We start from the raw sequence: 25725 nt of genomic DNA, 5'->3' as shown, positions 1-25725 counted from the left end.
CATTTCCTTGGAGGAATGGGTGCCCAAAGCCCCAAGGTGAGAGGGAGTAAGAAGTATGGATTCAAGAGTATCCCTGCCCCCATGCCCTGGCCCTCCTCTCTAGGGGAATCTACTGGGCCTTCCTGATTAAGAGACTTCAGTCGGGTGTAATTTGCAGACATCAGACCCTCTGGAATCAGGGCTGTGGGCTGGCTGTGGAAACTGGAGGAGACAAGATGAATCCATGCCCTCAGGGTGTTCCTGATTCTCAGGCGACAGAGAATGTCCAGGTGTCTCCGAGTGGGAATGCTGAAAGGAACCTTAGGATAGAGCCCTGACTTTACAGAGGAGGGGTCAGGAGGCAGCCAGTGACCATGACAGTCAGTATGATCACCTAAAAATACCTGCATTTATCAAGCTCCTACTACATCAGCATCAGGTAGATACCAGCCACACGTTAAGTCATGAGACCCTCACATCACCCCGTGAAACCGACATTATCTTACAGAGGAGGAAACTGAGACTCAGAAAGGTGTCCAGGGACACACAGCCCCGCCTGAGGGGAAGGTGAGGTTCTCAGCAGGTTTTTGGAAGGAGGGGGACACACAGGGACCTGAATTGGAAGGGGAGAGGATTTGAGGGGCTGAGAAAGCTATCGATGACAAGACAAGCATGAAGTAAATGCTAGGGAAGAGGATGCCCCAGTTAAGGGGGGTGGGCCTCCCACACCCTTGCCCTTGAGTCTTGGCCTCAGCCTGCACCCACCATGGATGTTCCCTGGGAACCTGCATATCTCCATACCAACTTGGGCCAGCCACTGTGGGGAGAGAACCCCTCCAGGTGAGCCCCTGTGCCTTCCCCATGTTGGCTGCCCCATGCAGGATATGGAGGATCCAGACTTGAGCAGCACTGGATGAGGGACTTTCCTTTAAGATACTCAGGCCTGACCCTTTGTGACATGCTTACATGGGAAGCTGGTGTCCCCAAGTCCCCTCTGACACTCGAGGAGGGGGTCAGGAGGGGGCAGGAAGGCTCTACACCTGGCCACATCTCCAGGACCACCTCCAAGAAGGGACTGTCCCGCTAGCCCCCTCAGGTGCCTCCATCCCTGGCTGGCCTCCACAGTGCACCAGCGCAGGGCCTGACCTATGGATTTCCTGCCACTTCTCGATCCACTTCACTCTAGCCTAGTACTTCATTACACAGCGGCCTCAGCAACCCCATCATGGAGGGCTGTGGGTCTCTGTGGTAGCTTCTGGAGGCTACATGGCCCCAGCTTCTGGACTTCAGCCTTTTAAGGGCTCAGGGTCGTCCAAGGAGCCCTGAGCTTAGAGACCTCCACAGGGCAACCTCTCATTGCATAGCTGGGGAAACTTTGGCCCAGGGAGTGGCTGTGACCCCCTCAAGGTCACACAGCAAGTTAACAAGTTAACTTGTGGCATAAAGTAGAACACGGGGTCCACCTGAGCACCCAGCTCCACAGGGCCCCCCAGCTGGATGCTGGCTCCACGTCACTCCCCCAGCCCTGCTCCATGCCCAATGCCAGCTACCCAACCCCCACTTGCCTCCCAGGCTCCTGGTCTCCGTTTTTCTTGCTAATTAGAGGTCTCAGCAATGACTCTGCTGTCCCAGCCATTTTAGAGCCGTCATTAATTTCAAGTGCCTTCAGAAATAATCATCATCGTAAAACCCTGCAAGCTGCTGGGATGCCAGTGGATAGGACCAGCATAGAGCAGGCATGTAGGCAGGCCTGGGTGTGCCACCCTCTCCTTTCTGTGCCCGGGGGACCCTTGGTCCTCGCCCCAGCTCCACCTCCTGCCTCCTCAGCCTCTCAGAGTGAAAGGAGAGCAGGACTAACATCAGATACACACAGAGCTTCAAAGCCCAGCTCTAACTTGTGCACAGAGTGAACTTGAGCAAGTCACCAGCCCTCCCAGAGCCTCAGTCTTCTCATCTGTACAGTAGGAACAGCAATGCCAATCTTGCAGAGAGACGAAGATGTGAAGTGTGGCTGAGTCTGGCTTATAGTAAGGGCTGAATGCATGGTGGAGGGCCTTATCCCCTCCTCGTGTGTTCCCCGGCAAACCCATTCCAGCTTCTCCACTTTGCAGTGAGCAGTCAGGCTGGCTCCTTCCAGCCACTGGTTCCTGCTTTATTGGGACTTGCTGAGTTCTCAGCCTGCAGCCAGGGTCTGCTGTGTGCCCACCTATGAGACACGCAGTCTCAGACCTGCTCTTGGGAGCACCTAGTCTGAGGATAGAGGGAAAAGATTTGGGCCTTGCCTCTAATGTCATTTCCGTCTGGGGAGAGGAGACAGGAATAGAAGAGATGGGTCTTGGTTAGGTTTTGAAGCACAGGTAGAAATCAGGGAAAAGGCACGCCACGAGGGTGGTCCAGCGGGCACAAAGGCCTGGGGTGGCGGGGAACATTTTTCAGCTGTAGCTCCTGGACACGATCCCCTGGTTGTGCCAGAGAACACTTGGACTAGGCCATCCCGGTGTGTCACATTCTCCATGGCCCTGGGAACCCTGAGAGGACTCTGCTGGGAACCACCCCACCCCACAGGAGAAGAGAGATGCCTGTTCCACAGCTCATGCAGAGGTGACTGGGTGGGGACCCAGTGACAGACCCCTTTTTCCTGGAGTCTCTAAGTGACAAGGTCAGGGACCCGTACTCTCACCAGGCCCAGACTAGACCCTCAAAAAGGCCTATCCTCCAAGTTGTTCCCCCAAAGCTCCCCATCGTTTCCATTGGAATAAAACAGGGAGAGCTGGGAGGGGTCATGTCTTTTGGAGACAAAGGGAAGGTGGAATGGCTTGGATGCCATTGACAGCGGAGAACCGAGGCCAAGGGGCCCTTCCTCCCAGACACAGCTCCGTGGTCATCCCTGCTGCCTCCGAGGCGCAGAGGGATCATTGTGGGCACCAAAATACCCCACCCCAGGACCCCAGCTTCCTCCGGTAGCACCTGGGGGTTGGCGGGGTGGAATGAGTGGGCTCTCCCCCATTTCTCCGCCGAGATCACTGAGGCAGGGAGCAGGTGAGTCGGGGGCGGAGAGATGTGGTGGCCGCGCCTTGCCTGCGTCAGTCACCGCACCAGGAATAGCCCTCGCCCCCGCCCCCGCCCCCCAGCGGGTCTGCGCGCCCGCCGGGTGCCTGGCGGAGCCTTTACGCAGGAGCCAGCGAGCGTCTATTCCTGTCGGGCTGGTGGGAGGAGGCGGCGCGGGAGGGCGGGAGCGCACGGGTAGCTCACAAACAGCCGGGGTAGGGGGGCTGGGGAGTCTGGGGAGGGGTCCAGGCAGCGCGGAGTTGAGGGACCGGGGAGTCGCCTGCGCTGGGCTCTGGCAGGGAGGGGGACTCCTGTGCTGGCCTCCCTGCTTCACCTCCCACCTGTAAGTCCTTCTGCCGAGCCTGCCCCCTGCTGGTCCACTCAGCCGTAGAAAACGAGTCCAGTTCCCTTTCCGTGGCTTGCTGGCTGTGTGACCATGGGCAGAGCCTGGAACCTCTCTGGGCCTGGGCTTCCCTGCCTCTGTCACAGGGGAACAATAGTGCCTCCCCCAGAGTTGCTGGAGGGTGAACGTACAGTTCACAGTAGAGCATAGCATGGACACATGCCAGGAGGGGGCTCTAGCTAGACCTAGGTTGAGGATGGGCATAGACGTAGGAGACAGGAGAAAGTGCTCCAGACAGGACTGTCCAGAGCAACAGTGTGCCAGAGAGACTGAGAAGTACCCAGAAATGGTGCAGCTGGCACAGAAGGTCTGTGCAAGCCTTTGGGCTGTGTGTGAGGCTGAACAGCGGAGAAACAAGGTGCTGTTGGGGGTGGGGAGAGGTCCCTCCGTGGCAACCAGGCATCTCTGCAATGATGTTGCGCAGGCTTCCTGGGAGAGGGGGTGTCACTGGAAGTGGGATTCCAGGGTCTGCCCCAGAATCCGAGAGGCTTTGGGCTAGATCCCCTCCCCCAGCCTCAGCTGCCCCTGTGGACTCAAGCTATTAGGAGTATTCATGTGCTAATGGGTTGTTCCCAGCAGTGGAGAAGGGATGGCCGTGCCGGGTGGTGTCAGCATTGATGGTTATTCTAATAAAACTGGCTTGGTGTTAAAGGGCGTCTGGCTTCAAGGAGATGGAGGGGGGTAGTACAGGGGAAAAGGTGAGGTCCTGAGGGTGGTAACCTACTCTGCAGGCTTTGTCAAGACATCCCTGCTGGCCTAGTTTTCTGTATCTGAGGATCAAGGAGGATCTGGATCTCCGAGGAGAGGTCCCATTCCTTGGGCCCATCTGAAGTTGTGGCCCCAGCCGAGGATCCCCGGGACCATTCCGGGAGGAGGAAACAGTCAAGCCCAGACGGAGGCTCTGCGCTGCCCTCTGCTGGCCGCTGGGTGCAGGGCCTCCGGATGGAGCGGGCCAGAGAGGCCTGCCGCCCTCTGCTGGGCAGGAAGCCAGGCTGGGCGGGGACCCCGGCCGCGGGGAGGTACGCGAGATCCTGCTCCTGGGTAGAGCTGCCGGGCCAGCGCGGCTTCCTTGCCGTCCCCTGGAGCTTCCCATTCTGCCTGCCTCGCCCTCCCGCGCTAGAATGTGGGCCCTCTAGCCTCGTGGACTTTCGAGAGGAGGGGACAGGGCCAGGATGGGGGCTCCCGGTCGGCCTCCCCATGACGCTTTCCAAACAACCCTGTTCGTGTGGGGAGCCCTGTCCGTCCTCGTGCGTGTGTTCGTCCACAGCCCAGTTAACACGTGTAAACACACTCGCGCGCTCACATGCACACGCATGTGGCCACGCAAAATCACACACAACGGTGTGCGCGCATACACCCAGGGAGGACCGCACGCCGGACTCCCCGAGACCCGGCTGGCCCGGGACTCGCTCGAAGCCCCGGACCCGGAGGGGCGCGGCCGTGTGCAGAGCTGGAGCGCCTGGCTGGTGCGCCCCTCGCCTGCGCACCCCTGCCTGTTTCGCTGCCCTAAGCGTGCAGGGCAGCGGCTGGGGTGCCCCTCGCTCTCCGCCCCCTCCGCTGAAAGGAGACGAACCACCCCCCACCCCACCACCACCATCACCAGGTTTTGCGGCCGCGCCTTCTCCTCCCCCGCCCGGCTCCCGCCGCTCGCTCGCTCCCTCCTCCCTCGATCCCTCCTCCCTGCCTGGCTCGCTGCTAGCGCTCCCTCCCCGCGCCGCTGCAGAGTGCGGAGCCCGAGCGGGAGCCGGAGCGGGAGCCGGCGCGGGAGCCGGAGCGGGCGGCGGGCGACAGCGCAGGCGGCGGCAGCGGTGGGTCCTGGTCCCGGCCCCGGAGGGCGCGGAGTCCCCACCCGCGCCGCTCCGGCCCCTCTCCCGACGCGGGGCGCCGAGCAGCATGCGCGGCCGCTGCCCGCCGGCCCCGGCCCCGCGGCGGAGCGCGCCCGGCCTCGACCCCGGCCCCAGCGGCAGAGGCGGCGGCGGCGGCTCCGGGCCGCCCCAGGGGGCAGAAGCAGGCTCGCGGAGCCCCTGTCGCGCGTCCTGAGCGCGCCAGCCCCTCCGCCCGCTGGGGCCGCAGCCTCCCGCCTCCCCACTCCCGAGCCCCGGCCCCGGCTCCGGCTCGGCTCCCGCCCGCGCGGGGCGGACAGACGGACAGCCAGCCCCGCGAGGGCGCGCGGACTGCCGGGCGGAGGTGTCGGAGGAGGAGGAGACGGAGGAGGGGGCTGGGCGGGTGCTGGGGCCTGGCCGGGCCGGCTGGAGAGACATGCGATTGGTGACCGAGCCGAGCGGACCGAAGGCGCGTCCGAGATGCAGGTGAGCCAGGCGGCCGCGGCCGAACCCTGAGCGGGCAGCCCCGCGGCGAGTGCCCCTGGGGGCCGCCGTCAGCCCTGGTTGCGCCCTCCTGGGGTTGCAGGGCACCTCGGTGCCACCCAGACCTCCTTTGGGGTCATAGGCCTGATTTCCCCTCAAGCCTCAGAAATAAAAATTCTTCCTTTCCCACCTCCCCTACCTCCAACCCCAACAAATTCCGGGTTTGTAAGCTGGGAGCCTGGAGCTGGGGAGGGGCCCCCACGGGTGTCCCAGCCCTGCTCTAGTCTCCCCTTCCTGTCCCCCCTCCCATTCTGAGTATTGGTCACTCTAGAGGGTAAGCCCCCTGCTCAGCCCTGGGTGGGTACCTCCCTTCGTGGACCCCAGGTGCTCCCAGGCAGCCCCCCCCCCCCCAGCACCAGACACTCCCTAGCTGGTGGACACAGGTCAGGGGCTGGGTTTCTCCACAAGCTCCAGCCTGGATGGCAGCTCCCCACCACACACAAGCATCGCCCCTTTCCAGCTCCTGCCCAGTGAAAGGGAGATGGGGAGTAGGGAGAGTGGAAGGAAGGGAGCTGGGGACTGGGAGCGCCCAGGAACCCTTTAGGGGCCTCCCCTTTGTCTGCGTTCAGCCCGGGCTTCTCACCTCCTCCTGTCCCACTTTTCATTCTAAGGCAGAGCGGGTGGGAGGTGGGAACCAGCTGAGAAGAGGGAGGTAAGGAAGGAGCCTCCTGCTCCCCCTCACGCCCTTTTCGGGGTGGGCTGTGGGCTCTCTGCTCTCAAGGCATGCCAGGAGATGTGTCCCTCCGGGCGGATCCCACTTTGAGGAGGAGGGGTGGGGCCAGGCCAGTGGGCAGCCCCCTCCCGGTTCCTGCTGGGGTCGCAGCCCAGCCCAGTCCAGCCTGACTGTGCCTGCACCTCCTCTTTGTTCTCAGAGGCCTTGGGCTTGGGGTGGGGCAGAAGGGGGCCTGAGAGGATGGGAAGAGCTCTGCCCTGAGTGGGTGGGAGTGCAGGAGGCCCTGAGGTGGGGGCTATGGTATCTGGACAGCCCCTTCCTGCTCACCCAGCCCTCCCTTAGTCCTCTGCTTGGTTTGGGCAGCCAGAGGGCGCATAGCCCAGCCTGGCCCGCGGCTCTGGGCTCAACCCTGTTGGTCATTATGCCAGCGGCTTCAGCACTGGTGCCTCCCATGCCCAGGGAGCAATGAGCCGGGACACCAGGCGGCAGAGAGCCTGGGGCTTCCCCAGATCCAGCCCAAGAGTGTCAGTGAGGAGAAGAGGGCCAGCTGCTCCCAGACCCTTTGTCCTTGTATAAGCCAGGAAGGAGCTCAAAATCCTCACGCCTCTGGGAAGGCGCTAGCAGCAGGTCTACTGGGACGGCATGCCTGTCCTTCCTGCTTTCTACCCGTGGCCCGAGGTGGGAAGGAGGGTATAGGGTGGCACAGGGGAGAGACCAATAACTCCTTGGAACCGTGCTGAAAGAGGGCACAGACTCACATCGGGGATCCCAGCAGCACCCAGCTGCCCTTCCTGGAAGGGGCTTAGCGAAGGCAGGGACAGGCGCCCTGTGGTGTTCTTGTTGTCTCTGCCCCCCTCCCCACCCCCTGACAATTTAAGTGTGAGCCCCTGGGTAGGGCGTAGTTAAAGCTGCAGTGTTCCCCAGGGTCTGGAGTTAAAGAGTGGGAACCAGCTTTTAGGGGGATGGGCATGTGCTCAAAGCCAAGGGCCCTGTGTGACTGGGAGGGAGGTGAAGAGACTTACCCCTTGCGATAGTCCTCTTTCTTCTGGGCTCATCTTCGTCCTCTGCCCTCTGGGCATCCATTTTTCCTATATTGGGTATTGTTTTCTAAAACGCAGACTCCCAGAGGGACACCTCCCCCACCCCACCCCCCAAAAAAACAACCTCTTGTGGAGGTGGGTGGTTGTTCTGCATGAGGCCAGACGGGATCCCAGGTGCCGGTGAGGGCTCACGTGTGGTGCTGCTCTTCAGGCGCCTTCGGACGCAGATATCTGGAGAAGCACAACTGGGGTTGGGGTGCATTCCTGTTGGAAGATAAGGCAGTGCAGTCATTCATGCAGGGTCCCATGGACACGCATGAGGCAGCGTGTCCGGTGGAGGGTAGAGGAAGTGGAGCCAGGGAAAGGTGGGGGGCGGTGGGCAGTAGATGTGGTGGTTTCAGAGTCAGGGCCTTAGCTTGCTGGCTGGAGTCTCTTGGGCTAGCTGTCCTGTGTGTGGCACTCTGTGGAAGTGGCCTTCCAGCCCCACCCACCTCCATGGTTAGTCTCTGGAGGCTTTCTGTTCTGTTTCCACCAGTTCTTCCACGTATCCCCCCATCCTCACCTGGCTTGGCCCTGCATCCCCTCACAAAAGGTCCTTTCCTCTCCTTCTCCTGACCCCCTCCTCCAAGAAGCCTCTCTGCCTGCTTTAAGTCATTGCCCCTCCTTCTCCAGTCACCCACAGCATAGAACCACACTTGTTTGCACTGAATATTGTACCAGCCCAGTCACGCATGCATTTGTTCTGCACATCCTAGCCAAGCTGCCTGCTCGGCTCTGGGCTAAGCATGATCTGCCTTGAACACCCTGAGCAATCCTAGTACCCTTCCTTTTGCCCTCCTGCCTGGCCCCTGGGATGGGACAGACCCTTGGAGGTACAAGGGAGTAGCTATTGGCTAGCGGCAAGGACTACCTGTGCATGAATGCACAGAGCTAGATGATGTCAAAGATGCCCCAGGCAGGGGTTGGGAAGAGACAAACAGGGTACTCAGTAGCCCACACAGGCACTCAGAGAAGGGTGAGATTTCTCCCTGGGGGTTGAGGTTGTCAGAGGTGCTTTAGGAAGAGAGGGAGACTGGCTGAGTCCTAGGGAAGTAGCAGACTGCAGAGACACAGAGAGCAGGGGACTCCAGAATCAGGGAAGGTTCTTTGTAGAAAGAGTGTGAGAAGGCAGGTTCATTTCCCAATACATTTAAGGCATTCTTGATGCTGACCTTTGTTTAGTTGTGGAAGAATGAATGAATGAATGAACGAACGAACGAATGAACAAGCGAACGAATGAATATCCCTGGGTGCTGTGGGCTCAGTAGAGCTGTGCTGACAACAATCTACTTGTGTGTGTTCAGTTTCTTCAATGTTATTTCATAGTGGAGTTGTTAAGAGTGTGGACCCCGGAGCCAAAAGTCTGGGTTCAAGTCTCAGCTCCACCGCTGCCTAGTTCTGTGACTTTGGGCAAGTTACTTAATCTCTCTGGGCCTGTCTCCTTATCCATAAAGTGAGGGTAACAGTAGTATCCACCTCAAGGGAGGTCGTGACAATTAGGTGTGCTAACATATGCAAAACATTTAGAACAGTGCCTGGTACACAGTAAGCCTGTAATAAGTGCTAGCTACTCATAGTTTACATCAGTGATATGCTCATGATCTTATCCTTGTAGGTGGTAGGTGCAGAGGTTTGATTTTATACCCAAGAAAACAGAGCCGGAGAGGTGGCGAATGACTTGCTGTAAGTCCCCACCTTGCAAGCCTGCGGTTCAGTCTAGAATGCCTTCTTCCTGACCTCTGGGCTGGGGCTCTTACTCACTAATCCAGGCCCAGCCTGTTAATTTATTCATCGAGGCATTTCGTATTAATGATAGTTAGTAATAATACCATAATGAACACTGTTACCCTACTCTCCAACTTAAACACCAGCGATCCGGTAATGATGTACATCTCCCCATGTGCTCCTGCACACCCCATCCCGTTGCCTCTTTTTCAGTGACTACTCTAAATTATGTATTTAACAATCCCTTGCCTCTTTACAATTATATATTTTAACATATATAAGTAGTTCAGTTTTAGTTACTTTTGAACTTTATAAAAAGAGCATGAACTATATGCAGTCCTCTGGAATTTGCCTTTTTTCTTCATCACATTTAAGCTTCATCTATATTGTTGTGAATAATAGTAGATGTAGCTCATTTTCACTGATGTATAATATTCTGTCATGTGATCATAAAAGTGTAATTAACATTCTCCTACCAATGGACATTTAGGTTATTTCCATTTTTTGCTCTTACAAACAATGCTGCCAGGAACCTTCTCATCCCATCTCTGAGGCAACATGCAGTGTGTCTGGGGCACACAGCTAGGAGCAGAATTGCTGGCCTGTAGGGCATGTTCGCATTCACTCTTACTAGGACATTTGCCAAAGTGTTTTCCAAATTGGTTAGACCAGTTTGCGTCACCCCAGCAGGAGACGAGTGTTCCCATTGCACCCCATCCTGATCAACACTCAGTATCGTCAGGGGCCTTGATTTTCACTGATTGAATGAATGTAAGATGGCATTTCATGATAGCCTTGATCTGCATTTCTGGAATTCAAGGTTTCTGGTATATGAAATGTGGGTTGAGACGGGCAGCAGCCAGTGTGTACTAGGTGCTCACTAAGCAGTCATCCCATCGGCACCCGTTCCCCCTGTTGTGGGGATGCTGTCTCTACCATCCCTGAAGTCTGGGATGGATACGAGCAATCAGGGAGGACTCCACAAGCAAGTGGGATGAAGGAGGAGCAAGAAGGGCTTAAGTCCCTGCATGTTTAGTGCAAACAAAGGACAGCAAATTCCAGGAACCCCAGAGGCTTTGTGTTTACCCCAGGATGGGAAGGAGTGGTCCTAGCTTAAGAGTTGGAAGGAGCCTGTGTTTCATTATTTTAGCATCCCCTCCTTCTGCACAGCCCTCCTGTGCACCTGGCATGAGGCCTGGCATTGGTGAGCGCTTAATAAGAGTTTGGTGACCCAGGGAATGAACCCCGGATGGAACAAATGTGTGCTTGCTCCTCCTCCATTCTCACTTCTTTGGGGAGTCCTCTCTGACTGCTCTTGCTCATGGATCGAAAGAGGGGTGGCTGAGCAAGGTGACTCCTGGGCATTGCAGGGCCCCCACCCACGAGGCCCTCCAGATCCCTGCCAGCCCAGAGGGTCTGAGAAGCTGGGTGCTGGCAGGCTAATTTGGAGCAGCTCCCTCTGTCAGCCTGGTACACCAACGATTGATTCCACGCTGCCTTTTCCGCCTGGGCCTGGGCCCCTGGAGCTGGTTAAAGACGAGCACCGGGGCTGGCGGAATAATTATGCCTATTTCATGTGACACCCAAATTGATAGCCGCCAGGGTGACATTACCAGGGCATTGTTCCTCGTCTCCAACCTCTTATTACATGTTATTAGGGTGTGTGGTGTGTGTGTTTTTCTGTTTTTTCCCGTTTCGGGGAATTAATCTCTCTCTGCCACCTCCTCTACTTCCCTCTGCAGACAACCTGCTCTTGGCTCTGGAAGGGGGTGGGGGCCTGGCCAGCATGCTTCTTCTGCCTAGCCCAGTGCAGGGCTGCAGATGGGGGGTTGGGGGGGTGGGGACTGGCCATCTCAAGTCCCTTTACTTGGATGCAACACGGGGGCATCTCAGAGCTGAGAGGGGCTACTGAGGTGTAGATCCCAGCAGAGGAGGCCTCCTGCAGTCGCCTTGATCCATGGTCTCAGCTTGCATGCCTCCCATGATGGGCTGTTCACTTACTACCGAGGCAGACCCTCTGTCCTGAGCCATCTAATGTCTCATCGGATTCCTCACACTGAGCTCAACGGGCCTCCCTGTGAGCCCACCCATGGGTCTTGGCTCCCCTCTCTGGGCCTGCAGTAGACCTTTGCAGCCTCTGCCTTGATATGCTCCTTAGAGATTTGCGAAGGTGCCAGTTCCTCCCCCAAGTCTGGGCTTCTTATGAACGGGCAGCCGGGTAGTGGCATCCATTGTGCCTGAACAGGACATTCCTCCTGTATGTGTCTGACTGGAGGCTCCATCACCTCCCGGATACTGGGCTCAGTTTACCAGGTTGGAAAAATGGGCTCTGGCAGTGGCGTGGCCAAGATTCATTTGAGTAGAGAGGGCTTTGAACTACCAGGGCTAGGAAAGAGGCAAGTGTTTTATTTATAATCTGCCTGTCCATGTTATACAGAACTCACTGGACCTTGGTTTGTGATGTTTTAGAGGGTTATTTTTCAATCTTTTCCCCTTTTGAGGCAGAAATAACCCAAACTCTCACCTGTCCCTGACCCAGCCCTGCCATGGGGTGGTCATGTGACCCTTGTATGATGTTGGGGAGAGAAGGTGGCTGCGGTTGGGATGCTGGGGTCCTTCCTAGGCCCTAGCCCGGAGATGCTGTGGGACCTTGGACAAGTCCCTGATGCTCCTGGGCCTCAGTTTCCTCATCTGTGTGAGGGTCTCTAAGGGTGTTATGCCTTTGGAGCCAGACAAGCTCAGGACGTCGGGCAGGTGAACTAATGGCTCAGAGCTTCAGTTTCCTCATCAGTGAAGTGGGTGTGTAACATGGTGAGGGTTGGTGGGGTTGTTCAGCAAAGCACTTAATGTGTGTGCTCGATATAAATGTCCCTTCCTTTCCCTCTCCCTGAACTCTCCACCCCCAGCAGTGAGGGCAGTGTGAAGTCTGCCATCCCCACTTCCGATTGAGGAATTTGTGGTCCCCAGAGGTAAAGCCACTTGCCCAAGATGACACAGCTCAGCAGGGCCCTGAACCTGAATCAGAGGGAGGCAGTATGCAGGAGTGGGCAGGACAGCTGAGAGTCTGACTGCCTCAGGCCCAGTCCCAGCTCTGCCACTCATCACTGTGGGACTTAAGGCAAAGTGCATCACCTCTTGGCGCCTCGGTTCTCTAATCAGTAAAATGGGGATAATACTAGCCTCTTAGGGTGGTTATGGAGATCAAACAGGTTCATACCTGGCACATAGCCAATGCTATGTTAGTGTTAGCTTTAAAAAAAAAAAAAGAGACACTATAGGGAAGTGATGAAGAGCGTGGACTCTGGAGCCAAACCATTGGGGTTCAAATCATGCTAACACTGACCCCGAGCAAGTTATGGAACCTCTTTGTGCTTCTGCTTTTTCCATCTGCAAAATGGGGATAATGGCAGCACTTACCTCAATGGGTTGGTGTGAGATTAAATGAATTTTTATATGCAAAGTGCTTGAAATAATGCCTGGCACACCAAAGGCCACCTATGAGGGGTTTACCAATCATCATTCTCATCGTCATTCTATTTAGCTCTCTGGCTAATCCCAAATCCCAGGCTAGTTCCACCACACCCCTCAGCCTCTCACTGCCAGCCTCAATCTGTGAGGCCGTGACACCCCCCACCCCAAGCACAAGGCCTATAGCTCTCCCAGGCGGGGGTTGGCTGGTTTCCAGGCCTGAGCTGTTCCCAAATAGAGAGGCCCTGACGGCTGGGGCTGCAGAGAGGGGTCCCCCTTGGGGCCCCAGGAAGGTGTGAGAGGACGAGTGGGGATGAGGCAAGCGTGTCCCAAGGGGCCACTGGCCTGGGCAGGGGATGGCGCTGGGGGCCTTGAGGGGCATCTTCCTGTCCCCGAGAGCCTGGGTTGGCATCTCAAGACATGAGAGGGGAGATACTGGGGTGCAGGACTGGGGTTGTCCTTGGGCCCCTCTCAGGTTACCCCCCCGAATAGGCACTTGCCTGCCCCACCTCAGCTCTGGGACAGCTCCCATCCAAGTGGGGGTACTGAGCAACCTTGTGCAAGGGGCAGAAAGGGCCCAGAGTGGTCCAGGACTCCCCCGAGATCACACAGCAGGGCAGGGTGCACTGGCTGGAGCCCATTTTGCTCATCCAGAATGGGCCTCCTGTCAGCCCTGCCCGACTCTCACTCCTCTCCACCAAGCTTGCTGCTCCTGGAGGGCAGAGCCTATATATAGAAGCCTTTAAACACTAAGATGCTCTGACAATTAAAATTCATAATTTATCCCGCAAATGGCCGGGAGGCTGTGAGCTGGCCGGAAGGCTGGCAGCTCTCAAGATGGCTGTGCCTTGGTGAGGTGGACAGGGGCATTCCTTCCTTCAGTGCAGGGCAGCCAAGTGCTTGCCTAGGGTGACCCAGGACAAGCAGGCAGACAATCACACCATGCCCAGTCGGCACCCTCCAGCAGGCACTGAGGCCAGTGAGCACGTGTGGGAGAGGATGGAGCTTCCCAGAGCGCACCTGAGTGATGGGGCTGGGGGCCGGGGAGTTGGGGAGGAGGGGCAGCCAGCACACACACATAGAGGCCACTCACACACAGACACAGGTACACCACACACACACACAGAGACACACCAAACACACACACACAGGCCACTCACACACACACCACACTCACACACACACACACACACAGGCCACTCACACACAGACACAGACATACCACACTCACACACAGACACAGACACACCACACACACAGGCCACTCACACACAGACACAGACATACCACACTCACACACAGACACAGACATACCACACTCACACACAGACACAGACACACCACACACACAGAGACACACCAAACACATACACACACAGGCCACTCACACACACACACCACACACACACACACGCCACTCAGACACACCAGACTCACACACAGAGACACACCAAACACACACACAGGCCACTCACACACACCACACACAGAGGCCACTCACACACCATACATATACACACACACACACACACACAGAGGCCACACATCTCACACACACACACACAGAGGCCACTCACACAGACACACCACACTCACAGACACACACCACACACACAGAGGCCACACATCACACACACAGAGGCCACACATCACACACACACACACACACACAGGCCACTCACACAGACACACCACACTCATACACACACACCACACAGAGGCCACACTCACACAGAGGCCACTCACACATACCACACACACACTCACACAGTGACCACTCACACCACACACACAGAGGCCACTCACACACATCACACACACACAGGCCACACACACACAGACTGCTCACACACCACACAGAGACCACACACATGCCAAACACACACAGGCCACACACACACGCCACTCACACACAGACATACACAGAGGCCACTCACACAGAGTCCACACTCATAGAGGCCACACACACACACACACACACACACACACACACACACACACACACACACACACACACACACACACACACACACACACACACACACACCGGGGGCCCAACAACCTTTTGCCAGAACCGAGAGCAAGAGGAAAATAAAGAATTATACACGACAAAGGACATGACCTCAGTTTTCTTCTAGGTTGGTTTTTCTGTCCCCATGGGTGTCTGAGGAGGAGGAGGGGAAAGGGGAGGCAGGTGGGGGCGGGGCGGACCAGCCCCCAGGGAGACGGTGGACACTGGCTGCCTGGCCCCGGCTGGTGGAGCCGCGCAGTCCACCAGGCTTTCTCCTGCAGGAGCTCATCCTAGGCACAGGACTGCAACTCTCAGGGTTGCCTCACCACCTCCCCATGGGCCAGGAGGCAGCTCCCCAGATTAGACTGGCCAACGACGGAATTATTTCGCCCATTAGCAGCTCCTACCTTATGCCATTATCAGCCATTCACACCTCAGCGGGGATTAGCCCTGGAAAGCCAGAATGGAGCATCTTTAAAAGGAGTCCAGAGACCGGGGTCAGGATTTGGGCTAAGAGAGAAGCCATTAGGAGTCCCAGGATGCTCTCAAGTTGACCAGGCTACAAGTAAGTCCCTTCCCCCCTGCACACCTTTGCTCTCACTGTTCCCTTTGTGGAAATGCCCTCCCCCTGCCACTTCCTCGGCCTGTGGGAAATGTTTGTATTTCAGCCTGAGCTCACACAGCACCTCCCCCTCACCACAAAGCCTTCCTTCATTAAGAGCTAGGTTGGGAGTTGGAGAGCAGAGTGTGAGTCCTGCCCCTCGCAGCAGTTGCCTGGTGGGCTCTCTCTGCTCCTTTGAGGTGGGCACGTCTGCAGGCAGGGCCTGGGAGTGTGGAGCTGTATCAGGCCCGGTCCCACTTCAGAGGCTGTCAGTCTGGGGGCCACAGGAGAGGAGGCCGCAGAAGTGCCGACGGAGCTGGGAGAAGCCCAGCAGCAATGCGGGCAGAGCATGGCCGGAGATCCAGAGGGGACCCTCCAGAGGCTGTCGCTTCTTCCCAGGCTAGAGGAGAACCACCGGGGGAGAAACCCTGAGCTGCTTCTGAAGGCCGGGTAGGAGGCCTCTAGGCATGGGGAATGGATGGTTGGCCGCTGCGACAGAAGGAAAAACCCGGGCCGGGGTGACCGTCACAGTCCTCTCTAGATGGGCCCCACTGCGCCCCCATTCCTGGCCACTTGACCCCAGTCATCTCTGAGCAGGCGCAGTTCCCACTAACACGCTTTATCATTTCCTGAAACGGATCCCGCATACTGAAGCTGAAGCAAAGAAGGGACCTCAGGCAGGCAGGGACTTGGGGAGAGGACAAGTCACAAGGAGCCCAGGCTGGGCCTTGCTTCTCTTCCTTGGTGATCCGGCGTGAGTCCCCTCACCTTTCTGAGTCTCCCTCCCCAGCTGGATATGGAAGGGCTCAGACTCACCTGGTGGAGTGGCGAGGACGGGGCTGTGTTAACAGGCCCCAGGCTGATATGCACAGGTGGTGGGGGCTGGGAAAGTGGTTGTGCCTGCAGGACAAGCTCTGGCCTCTGTCTCTCCCTTCCTTGCCCCCAGCCTGTGTCCCCATCTTTCTCCCCTCCCCCCACTCTGCTTTCTCTGCCTCTCCCTCTCCTCTGCAGCCTCACCCACCACATCTCCCAGGTGTCTCTTGGTTTCTGTCTCTTTCCCTCTCCTGCTCTCCTCATCATTTCTTGGCAGTGGATCTGGGCAGAGCCCTGGGCAGACTTTCTGAAGTGCTCTAGCCCCCTTCCCAGGCCTGCCATCCTCCTCGCTCCATCCCTCCTGCTGCCCACTCAGTCATGGGCACGGCGGGCATCAAGGCAAGACGAGGACCGTGCACACCCACCTCGTTTCCCCGTGAAGAACTGCCCTGGCCACACAGCCAGGCTGAGCACCCAGAGGACCCTGGGCCCCACCCAGCCTTCGTGGGGCAAACGCCTCCATGCCAGATCGCATGCCTGTGTGTGCAGGGGGTCCCTGTGGTCCCTGAGGAACGCTGAGTGGGAGCACCATGAAATACTGATACCATAAACCTAGAATAACTAAACTTGCCATCCTGTGCTTCAGCCAGCCGCACATTAGGTGAGATTCAGGTCCAGGCAGTAGCCGCAGGCACAGGAAAGGAGTGTGGTGGAAAAACACTGAGCACACGTGGCGCGTGTAACACACCATTTTCTGGAAGTTGGGGAAAGGCTTTTGTCGGGTTTGGGGGCAGATGCCCGGGTGTAGCTCTCTGAGGACTAGGGCCTTCCCTCAGCCCTGGGGCCTCACCCTAGCACCACCCTGACAGGACAGCCCCTCCCCTGGCCTGGCCTGCAGAGTCTAAGCCCTGCGTCACACCAGGCAGCTCTTAGAGCAGGCAGCCCAACTAGGAGACACAGAGCTCTGCCACCCTCTAGCTTTGTGACCCAGGCCCAGGGCAAGCAAATTCCCTTTCAGAGCCTCTGTTTTTCTCATCTGTAAAATGGGTAAGAAAGATCTCTTTTGAAAGCATTTCTGAGACAATGGGTATAAAGCCCCAAACCTCAGCTGGGCACAGTGGCTCATGCCTGTGATCCCAGCACTTTGGGAGGCTGAGGTGGGTGGATCACTTGAGGTCAGGAGTTCAAGACCAGCCTGGCCAACATGGTGAAACCCTGTCTCTAGTAAAAATACAAACATTAGCCTGGCGTGGTGGTGGACACCTGTAATCGCAGCTATTTGGGAGGCTGAGGCCAGAGAATCACTTGAACCTGGGAGGTGGAGGTCACAGTGAGCCAAGATCTCGCCACTGCACTCCAGCCTGGGCAACACAGTGAGACTCCATCTAAAAGAAAAAAAAAAAGGCCCCAAACCTGGCCCATAGTAGGGGCTGTCCACGTGTTAGTCCCTCCCCTTTTCTAAAGAAGGTGTCTGGTGGATGAGCCTGTAGAGGATGCTGTGGGGGAGTCACGTCCCTGCCCCCATGGGCCTCCAGATGCTGCCTATGGCACAGAGTGATTCCTGAGCCCTCTCAGTGTTCTCTGAACGTGTCCATGGGTGATCCCAGGCCCCTTCCATCTCCCCTAATTACCCTCCTTCATCCTGAGACCCTGGGGGCACACCCTGAATGTGATGCCCCAAGGAAGGGAGCCCACCATCCTGAGCCCCCCTCCCACAGAGAGATTTTTCCAGCCCCAGTGAAACTGCAATTTTGGGCCTGAGCCTCCCATTCCCCTTTACCCTTCAGCAAGGTTTGAGGATGTCGACCTTCCAGCTGGAAAAAGGCTAGTTTCTGGTGGCAGCACCCTCAGGGACACTGAAATGGAGCCCTTACTGTGCAGGCCAGAGAGGGCAGGCATTTCTGAGGTCACACAGCAGGCTGGCCACAGAGAACTGCATGTGTCAGGGAGCATTGCCTGAACCAGGCTGTATCTGCCCCGGGACATGAAGGAGGGTATGGCCGGTGGCCAGCAGCCTGTCCCTCCCACTGTGGGGGCAGCACAGAGCCTAGGGCCTGCCCTCTGCAGTGCTGGTCTGATGGCTCAGGGTCCCCCACTGCCTGAGCCTGGGAAGGACTCTGGATGCTTTAGGTTCTGTGTGTGATGCCCCAGGCACAGCTCTCTGCTGCCTGCCCACCTACCTGTCTTTGATGTTTTATTTCCTTTGTATTTATTGGTTCAATTTTTAAACTCTTACCCTTGTAGGAAGCCCTTCAGGGGGCAAGGATCCAAAATAAAACACTGATTAAAATGCATAAAATACCTTTTCTTGACAGTTGCAGGAGTAGCCAGCAGAATGAACAGTGCCAGGATGGCAGGAGCGGCACATTGCCCACTCAGCAGTTTGGGTGACCCCTCAGACGTGACTCTGCCAGCATCCCTAGATGACAGGGACCCCATGGGGGTGGGAGACCAGGAGACTAGGCCCAGCAGAGACTGTGCCCTTGCTGTGCCAGCTTGGGCAGGCATCCCAGCCTCTCTCAACCTTCAGCTTCCCCACCGTTAGGGCAGCCGCATGTACGAGGCATGAGATGAGGCATCTCAGACCCCGTACCCTCCCAGAGCTGTCCTGCTCCCACGGAGCATGGCCCATGGCTCTGTGGGACCAAATGCCAGGCCTGGGGGTGGCAGCTGAACAGGGCAAGGCTGACCAGCTTTTCTATCAATGTATTTCTTTTTTATTTTATTTTATTTTATTTATGTATTGTTTTTACAGATGGAGAGTCTTGCTCTGTTGCCCAGGCTGGAATGCAGTGGCGCAATCACAGTTCACTGTAGCCTCAAACTCCTGGGCTCAAGGGATTCTCCCACTTCAGTCTCCCTGAGTAGTTGGGACTATAGGTGCACCCCACCATGCCTGGCTAATTTTTAAATTTCTGTGGGAGATGGGCATCTCACTATGTTGCCCAGCCTGGTCTTGAGCTCCTGGCTTCAGGTGATCCTCCTGCCTCAACCTCGTGAGTAGCTGGGATTACAATGGGATAACAGTGGGATTGCAGCGCCACCGTGCCCGGCTTCCAGCATAATTCAATTCCTCAGGTCTCTCATTGCTCAGCGGGCCTGATGTAGGGTTAGTCCCATCTGCAGGGCTTCCACCCCTGCAAAAACACTCATGCACATGTTTCCTTTCAAAGAACATTCACGGGAGTCTGTTCTGTGTCACACTTTACTCTGAGCTACAGACATGCTCTCTGCCCTTGGGTACCTCACTCTCTAGCAGGTGAGACACACACACCCCTGACTGAACCAGGATTAAACATACATACAGGAGAGATGCCAAATGCTGAGGCTTTGGAGCATATTTCCCTCTTTGCTCAAGGTCACTAGGAAGCTCTCACCTTTCGTCATTAGGCAGGTCTTGGTGGCGTTCTTTCCTGAATGTCTTCCCTTTTTTAGCTTTTATCTTCTTATCATCTTGTAGCACAATTTTTCTGTCAGTTGGTTCAAATCACTTTGGGAATGAGGTGTGCTATATACCAATTTCATAAAATCACTACTATAAGAATAACAACGTTGGGGACAAGAGGTGATATCTGACTGAGTAGGTCAAGGATGGCCTCCTGGAGGAGGCGGCCTTTGGGGTAGAAGATTACAAAGGCTGCTGGGGCAGGAGTCTGGGACAGTTCTCCAGAAGAAGATGGCTTAGAGGTAGGAGTGTGCAGGACGAAGTCGGGAGGCCCAGGTGGCTTTGCTCAGGGACTGGTGGGAAAAGAGGTGGGTGGGCAGGTTGAGGCCAGGTGGTGCAAGTTTCCTGTGTGTCAGATTCGTGTCTGTATAAGAGGGGCTTACCAGCACCTCGGGGTGACCCATGTCCTCACTAGCCCCCCTCATTCCCCAGCCTTCTCTCCAGCAGCTCCCGCCACCCGCCAGCCCGGCCCCGAGCTGGATGCTAAAAGTCCTATTTACCTATTGAGGTCCCCAGCCTCACACCTGCGCCAGCCCCGACTGCCAGCCCAATTACTTATTGATCGCCTGTCAGGATGTTTGCTTTTCTGGTGGGTCACTGGAGCGTGTGTGACTGTGGAAAATAGCCTGGTGGGGGTGGGGTGGGGAGAAGCTGAACTGCAGAAGAGCCTGGAGAGAGGATGAGAGGGGCTGAAGGGAGGGTCAGGGTGGACAAAGCCCTTGGGGATAACAAAACCCTTGCAGATTCCATAACATGTCAGTGACACCCTGAATCCTCTCTGCTTAATCAGTGACTTAGTCAATCAACAACCACAAAGCTCCCGTCAGTCCTGGGAGACTGGTGGAGCATTTGCAAGTGTGTGCTTTTGTGGACAGACCAGAGCTCCCATCCCAGAATTGCTCCCTCTACTGGCTGGGTGTCCTTGGACAGCCACAGCCTCTCTGAGCCTCAGTTGCCTTAATGGCTGATGCATGGATGACAAGGATGGATGGCCTGTGGCCATGAAAGCAGGGGCTGTGTGAGGTGTGGGGAGGGGTGGGAGAAGGGCCTGAGCTAGGGCGGAGAGGTGGGACATCCAGTCTGGGCTTCCCCCTCCTGCACTGAGCCCCCTCCGGGCCATGAGTACAGGGTGTGGACACAGCAGCAAAGCCCCAGGGGCACTGGAGGCTGCAGTAGAGGAACAGGGATGGGTCTTTACCCCACCAGCAGCTAGATGACTGCAGCTTGGCTCCCAGAGGCCATCTGATCCATCCCTGGAGCAGCTCCTAGGGTCTGACCTACCCTCCCCTCACCCCCCTACTCACCCTGTTTGCCAGGCCAGTTTCTCATGGGGGTGGATGGAGAGAGAAGAGGGAAGGAGGAGATGGGAGGCAGTTCGGGGCAGAAGTGGGGACAAGTGGTCTCTGAACAGGGGGTGGGAGAGGGTCACAGAGGCTCCCACATACCCCTTGCTCACTCCACCTGCAGCCTATATGCAAGCTGGACCCCGCTCCTGTCACGGTTTCTCATGTCACCACCTCCCAAGCCCTGCATGGCTTCAGGGCCCAGCTTGAACAAGCCTTGGTGCTGTAGTTGGGGCAGACTCCTCCAGGGTTGCCTGGCTGTCCTGGCCTGTGGGAATCTGATGGCACCTTCCTCAGACTAACGGCTGTGCAGAACTCTGGTACTAGGAAGAAGGTGATGGGAGCCCTGAGAGACAGACAGGTGAAGGCTGGAGGGTCTTTTTAAGGGGAGCACACTTCACTTCTTATTGGGTAACAGAAAACACTTCTTAGAGCAGCGGACTTCAGTTAGGCCTTGTGGATGGAATTTCAACAGCCAGGGAAAGGGCATTGCCAGAGGAAAGAACTGTAGGAGTCAAGACCAGGAGGCAGGAAAAGACATTCTCCGGGCCCTGGGCTCAGGAGCCTGAGCTGGGTCACCGATGGGACCCAGAGGAAGTGGAGAGTCACAGATCCCGCCAGAAGTCCAGGCTGGATTTGTATTTGCAGATGCAGGGGGAGGAGGGAGGGCAGCTTCAGGGCTGGGCCTTCTAGATGAGGGTGTCCCCCAGCAATCCAGGAACCCCATGAGTGACAGACCTGTGAACAGTGTCAGGTGCCATTGGTTTACTGCAGACCCAGCCACAGAGCTGATGGGGAGGGGGCATGGCGTCTGCGCCTGGGGAGGCTCAGGGCTCAGGGCTAAGCGAGTGGGGCTCCCAGCAGCCTCAGAAGCCCTGGCCATGCAGGCTAGGGGTAGCCACACTCCTGGCTGCTCCCCTCCGGCTTCTTGGGGGCTGTTCCTAGAGGCCTCAGCCCTTGAGCCCCTTTGATCCCCACTGTGAGCCCAAGGGCGGCTCAGCAGGTCTGGTTTTATCCCTGATGAGCACCAGGGGAGCTGTGATTCAGGGCAGGGTGTGTGCCTGGAGTCAACTGCCTGTGAAATGTAAAGGAGGTGGCGCCAATGCCAGGCTGTCTGAGGTGACCCACCCCTTCCCTGAGCCCCTCCATTCCAAGGATGCTGGGAGGGTCCTTTGGGAAGACTCCAGGCAGGGTAAGAGGCAAGGAGGGGGCAGCATGAGGAGGCCAGAGGCCCTCTGGCCTGGGCATCTGGATCCTGCCTCTCTATCTGCATCAGGGTCATCGTGACAGGGCAGGAGGGGCCCAGGTGGCTTGGGGTGGGGTCCAGACACACACAGCCCCCTAACTGCCACCTCTGTCCTGTGCTTGCTCCCGGTTGCAGGTGAGCGAGAGGATGCTGGCGGGGGGCGTGAGGAGCATGCCCAGCCCCCTCCTGGCCTGCTGGCAGCCCATCCTCCTGCTGGTGCTGGGCTCGGTGCTGTCAGGCTCGGCCACGGGCTGCCCTCCCCGCTGCGAGTGCTCCGCCCAGGACCGTGCTGTGCTGTGCCACCGCAAGCGTTTTGTGGCAGTCCCCGAGGGCATCCCCACCGAGACACGCCTGCTGGACCTAGGCAAGAACCGCATCAAAACGCTCAACCAGGACGAGTTCGCCAGCTTCCCGCACCTGGAGGAGCTGGAGCTCAACGAGAACATCGTGAGCGCCGTGGAGCCCGGCGCCTTCAACAACCTCTTCAACCTCCGGACGCTGGGTCTCCGCAGCAACCGCCTGAAGCTCATCCCGCTAGGCGTCTTCACTGGCCTCAGCAACCTGACCAAGCTGGACATCAGCGAGAACAAGATCGTTATCCTGCTGGACTACATGTTCCAGGACCTGTACAACCTCAAGTCACTGGAGGTTGGCGACAATGACCTCGTCTACATCTCCCACCGCGCCTTCAGCGGCCTCAACAGCCTGGAGCAGCTGACGCTGGAGAAATGCAACCTGACCTCCATCCCCACCGAGGCGCTGTCCCACCTGCACGGCCTCATCGTCCTGCGGCTCCGGCACCTCAACATCAATGCCATCCGGGACTACTCCTTCAAGAGGCTGTACCGACTCAAGGTCTTGGAGATCTCCCACTGGCCCTACTTGGACACCATGACACCTAACTGCCTCTACGGCCTCAACCTGACGTCCCTGTCCATCACACACTGCAATCTGACCGCTGTGCCCTACCTGGCCGTCCGCCACCTAGTCTATCTCCGCTTCCTCAACCTCTCCTACAACCCCATCAGCACCATTGAGGGCTCCATGTTGCATGAGCTGCTCCGGCTGCAGGAGATCCAGCTGGTGGGCGGGCAGCTGGCCGTGGTGGAGCCCTATGCCTTCCGCGGCCTCAACTACCTGCGCGTGCTCAATGTCTCTGGCAACCAGCTGACTACGCTGGAGGAATCGGTCTTCCACTCGGTGGGCAACCTGGAGACACTCATCCTGGACTCCAACCCGCTGGCCTGCGACTGTCGGCTCCTGTGGGTGTTCCGGCGCCGCTGGCGGCTCAACTTCAACCGGCAGCAGCCCACGTGCGCCACGCCCGAGTTCGTCCAGGGCAAGGAGTTCAAGGACTTCCCTGATGTGCTACTGCCCAACTACTTCACCTGCCGCCGCGCCCGCATCCGGGACCGCAAGGCCCAGCAGGTGTTTGTGGACGAGGGCCACACGGTGCAGTTTGTGTGCCGGGCCGATGGTGACCCGCCGCCTGCCATCCTCTGGCTCTCACCCCGAAAGCACCTGGTCTCAGCCAAGAGCAATGGGCGGCTCACAGTCTTCCCTGATGGCACGCTGGAGGTGCGCTACGCCCAGGTACAGGACAACGGCACGTACCTGTGCATCGCGGCCAACGCGGGCGGCAACGACTCCATGCCCGCCCACCTGCATGTGCGCAGCTACTCGCCCGACTGGCCCCATCAGCCCAACAAGACCTTCGCCTTCATCTCCAACCAGCCGGGCGAGGGAGAGGCCAACAGCACCCGCGCCACTGTGCCTTTCCCCTTCGACATCAAGACCCTCATCATCGCCACCACCATGGGCTTCATCTCTTTCCTGGGCGTCGTCCTCTTCTGCCTGGTGCTGCTGTTTCTCTGGAGCCGGGGCAAGGGCAACACGAAGCACAACATCGAGATCGAGTATGTGCCCCGAAAGTCGGACGCAGGCATCAGCTCCGCCGACGCGCCCCGCAAGTTCAACATGAAGATGATATGAGGCCGGGGCGGGGGGCAGGGACCCCCGGGCGGCCGGGCAGGGGAAGGGGCCTGGCCGCCACCTGCTCACTCTCCAGTCCTTCCCACCTCCTCCCTACCCTTCTACACACGTTCTCTTTCTCTCTCCCGCCTCTGTCCCCTGCTGCCCCCCGCCAGCCCTCACCACCTGCCCTCCTTCTACCAGGACCTCAGAAGCCCAGGCCTGGGGACCCCACCTACACAGGGGCATTGACAGACTGGAGTTGAAAGCCGACGAACCGACACGCGGCAGAGTCAATAATTCAATAAAAAAGTTACGAACTTTCTCTGTAACTTGGGTTTCAATAATTATGGATTTTTATGAAAACTTGAAATAATAAAAAGAGAAAAAAACTATTTCCTATAGCTAGTCGGAATGCAAACTTTTGACGTCCTGATTGCTCCAGGGCCCTCTTCCAACTCAGTTTCTTGTTTTTCTCTTCCTCCTCCTCCTCTTCTTCCTCCTTTCTCTTCTCTTCCCCAGTGGGGAGGGATCACTCAGGAAAACAGGAAAGGAGGTTCCAGCCCCACCCACCTGCCCACCCCGCCCCAGGCGCCATCAGGAGCAGGCTAGGGGGCAGGCCTGGGCCCAGCTCCGGGCTGGCTTTTTGCAGGGAGCAGGTGGAGGGGACAGGTCTGCCGATGGGGGTGGGAGCCTGTCTGCTGGGCTGCCAGGCGGCACTACTGCAAGGGGTGGGAGCCTGGCTCGGGTGTGGCTGAGACTCTGGACAGGGGCTGGGGTCCTCCTGGGGGACAGCACAGTCAGTGGAGAGAGCCAGGGGCTGGAGGTGGGGCCCACCCCAGCCTCTGGTCCCAGCTCTGCTGCTCACTTGCTGTGTGGCCTCAAGCAGGTCACTGGCCTCTCTGGGCCTCCGTCTCCACATCTGTACAAATGGGAACATTACCCCCTGCCCTGCCTACCTCACAGGGCTGTTGTGAGGAATTGATGAGATGATGTATGTGAAACACTTTGTAACCTGTAAAGCGCTGTGCACACGTGTGGGTGACTGTTCTCATTATGGTCATTATTATCTCACTGTGGGGGATGGGGCTGCCGAGGGGCACTCCATGGGGGTAGGGCTGGGGGGTGTCGGGGGGAGTGGTGCTCCAGGGACTTCCAGAGGCTCCTCCTAGGACAGCGGCTGGGGCTGTGGCCGGCAGCACTGGCTGGAGAGGGGGGCTCTAGACCTCAAGGGGGTCCTGAGGCTGTGGGCATAGAGAGTCCCTCACCTCTGGTCTGGTGGTGGGTCTGACTGCCAGGCCTGATGGTAACAGCTCTACAGGGCTCAAGGCTTGGCTACCCAGTAGCCGGAGGCCCCCTACAGCATTGGCCTAGGCTGATGCAAGGATTGGGAGCACCAGATCTCCCCAAGCCTTCTTTGCACAGCATTTATCAAGCACCTACTGTATGCCATTTCCCATGTAGAGTGCCCAGGCTGTGGAGACTGGGAGAAGCAGTTCTGGGGCTGCCCTTGAGGCTTCCCAGGCCCAGTCTGGTCCCATCTTCCACCAGGCC

At 57.6% G+C, this 25725-nt stretch overlaps 1 protein-coding gene across 9 annotated transcripts in view; it reads left to right on the top strand.

The window, feature by feature from the left end:
- Positions 1-25209, top strand: part of LINGO1 (leucine rich repeat and Ig domain containing 1) — a 208870-nt gene extending 183661 nt beyond the window's left edge. For 8 of the 9 annotated variants that reach the window (XM_054451644.2, XM_054451638.2, XM_054451639.2 and 5 more), the window contains one exon: positions 22336-25209. In XM_054451644.2, coding sequence (XP_054307619.1) covers positions 22348-24192 — 1845 coding nt within the window. In that variant the 5' untranslated portion in view covers positions 22336-22347 and the 3' untranslated portion in view covers positions 24193-25209. Of the gene's footprint in view, positions 1-5126; positions 5740-22335 lie in introns of those variants that run through there. The other variant, XM_054451637.2, reaches the window with a different exon arrangement.
- Positions 25210-25725: the final 516 nt, after the last annotated feature.

Source organism: Pongo pygmaeus, chromosome 16 (assembly GCF_028885625.2).
Source record: "Pongo pygmaeus isolate AG05252 chromosome 16, NHGRI_mPonPyg2-v2.0_pri, whole genome shotgun sequence".
In the NCBI taxonomy this organism is placed as follows: domain Eukaryota; kingdom Metazoa; phylum Chordata; class Mammalia; order Primates; family Hominidae; genus Pongo; species Pongo pygmaeus.
The sequence above is the reverse complement of the archived record's forward strand: the minus strand, read 5'-3'. Positions and strand labels throughout refer to the sequence as shown.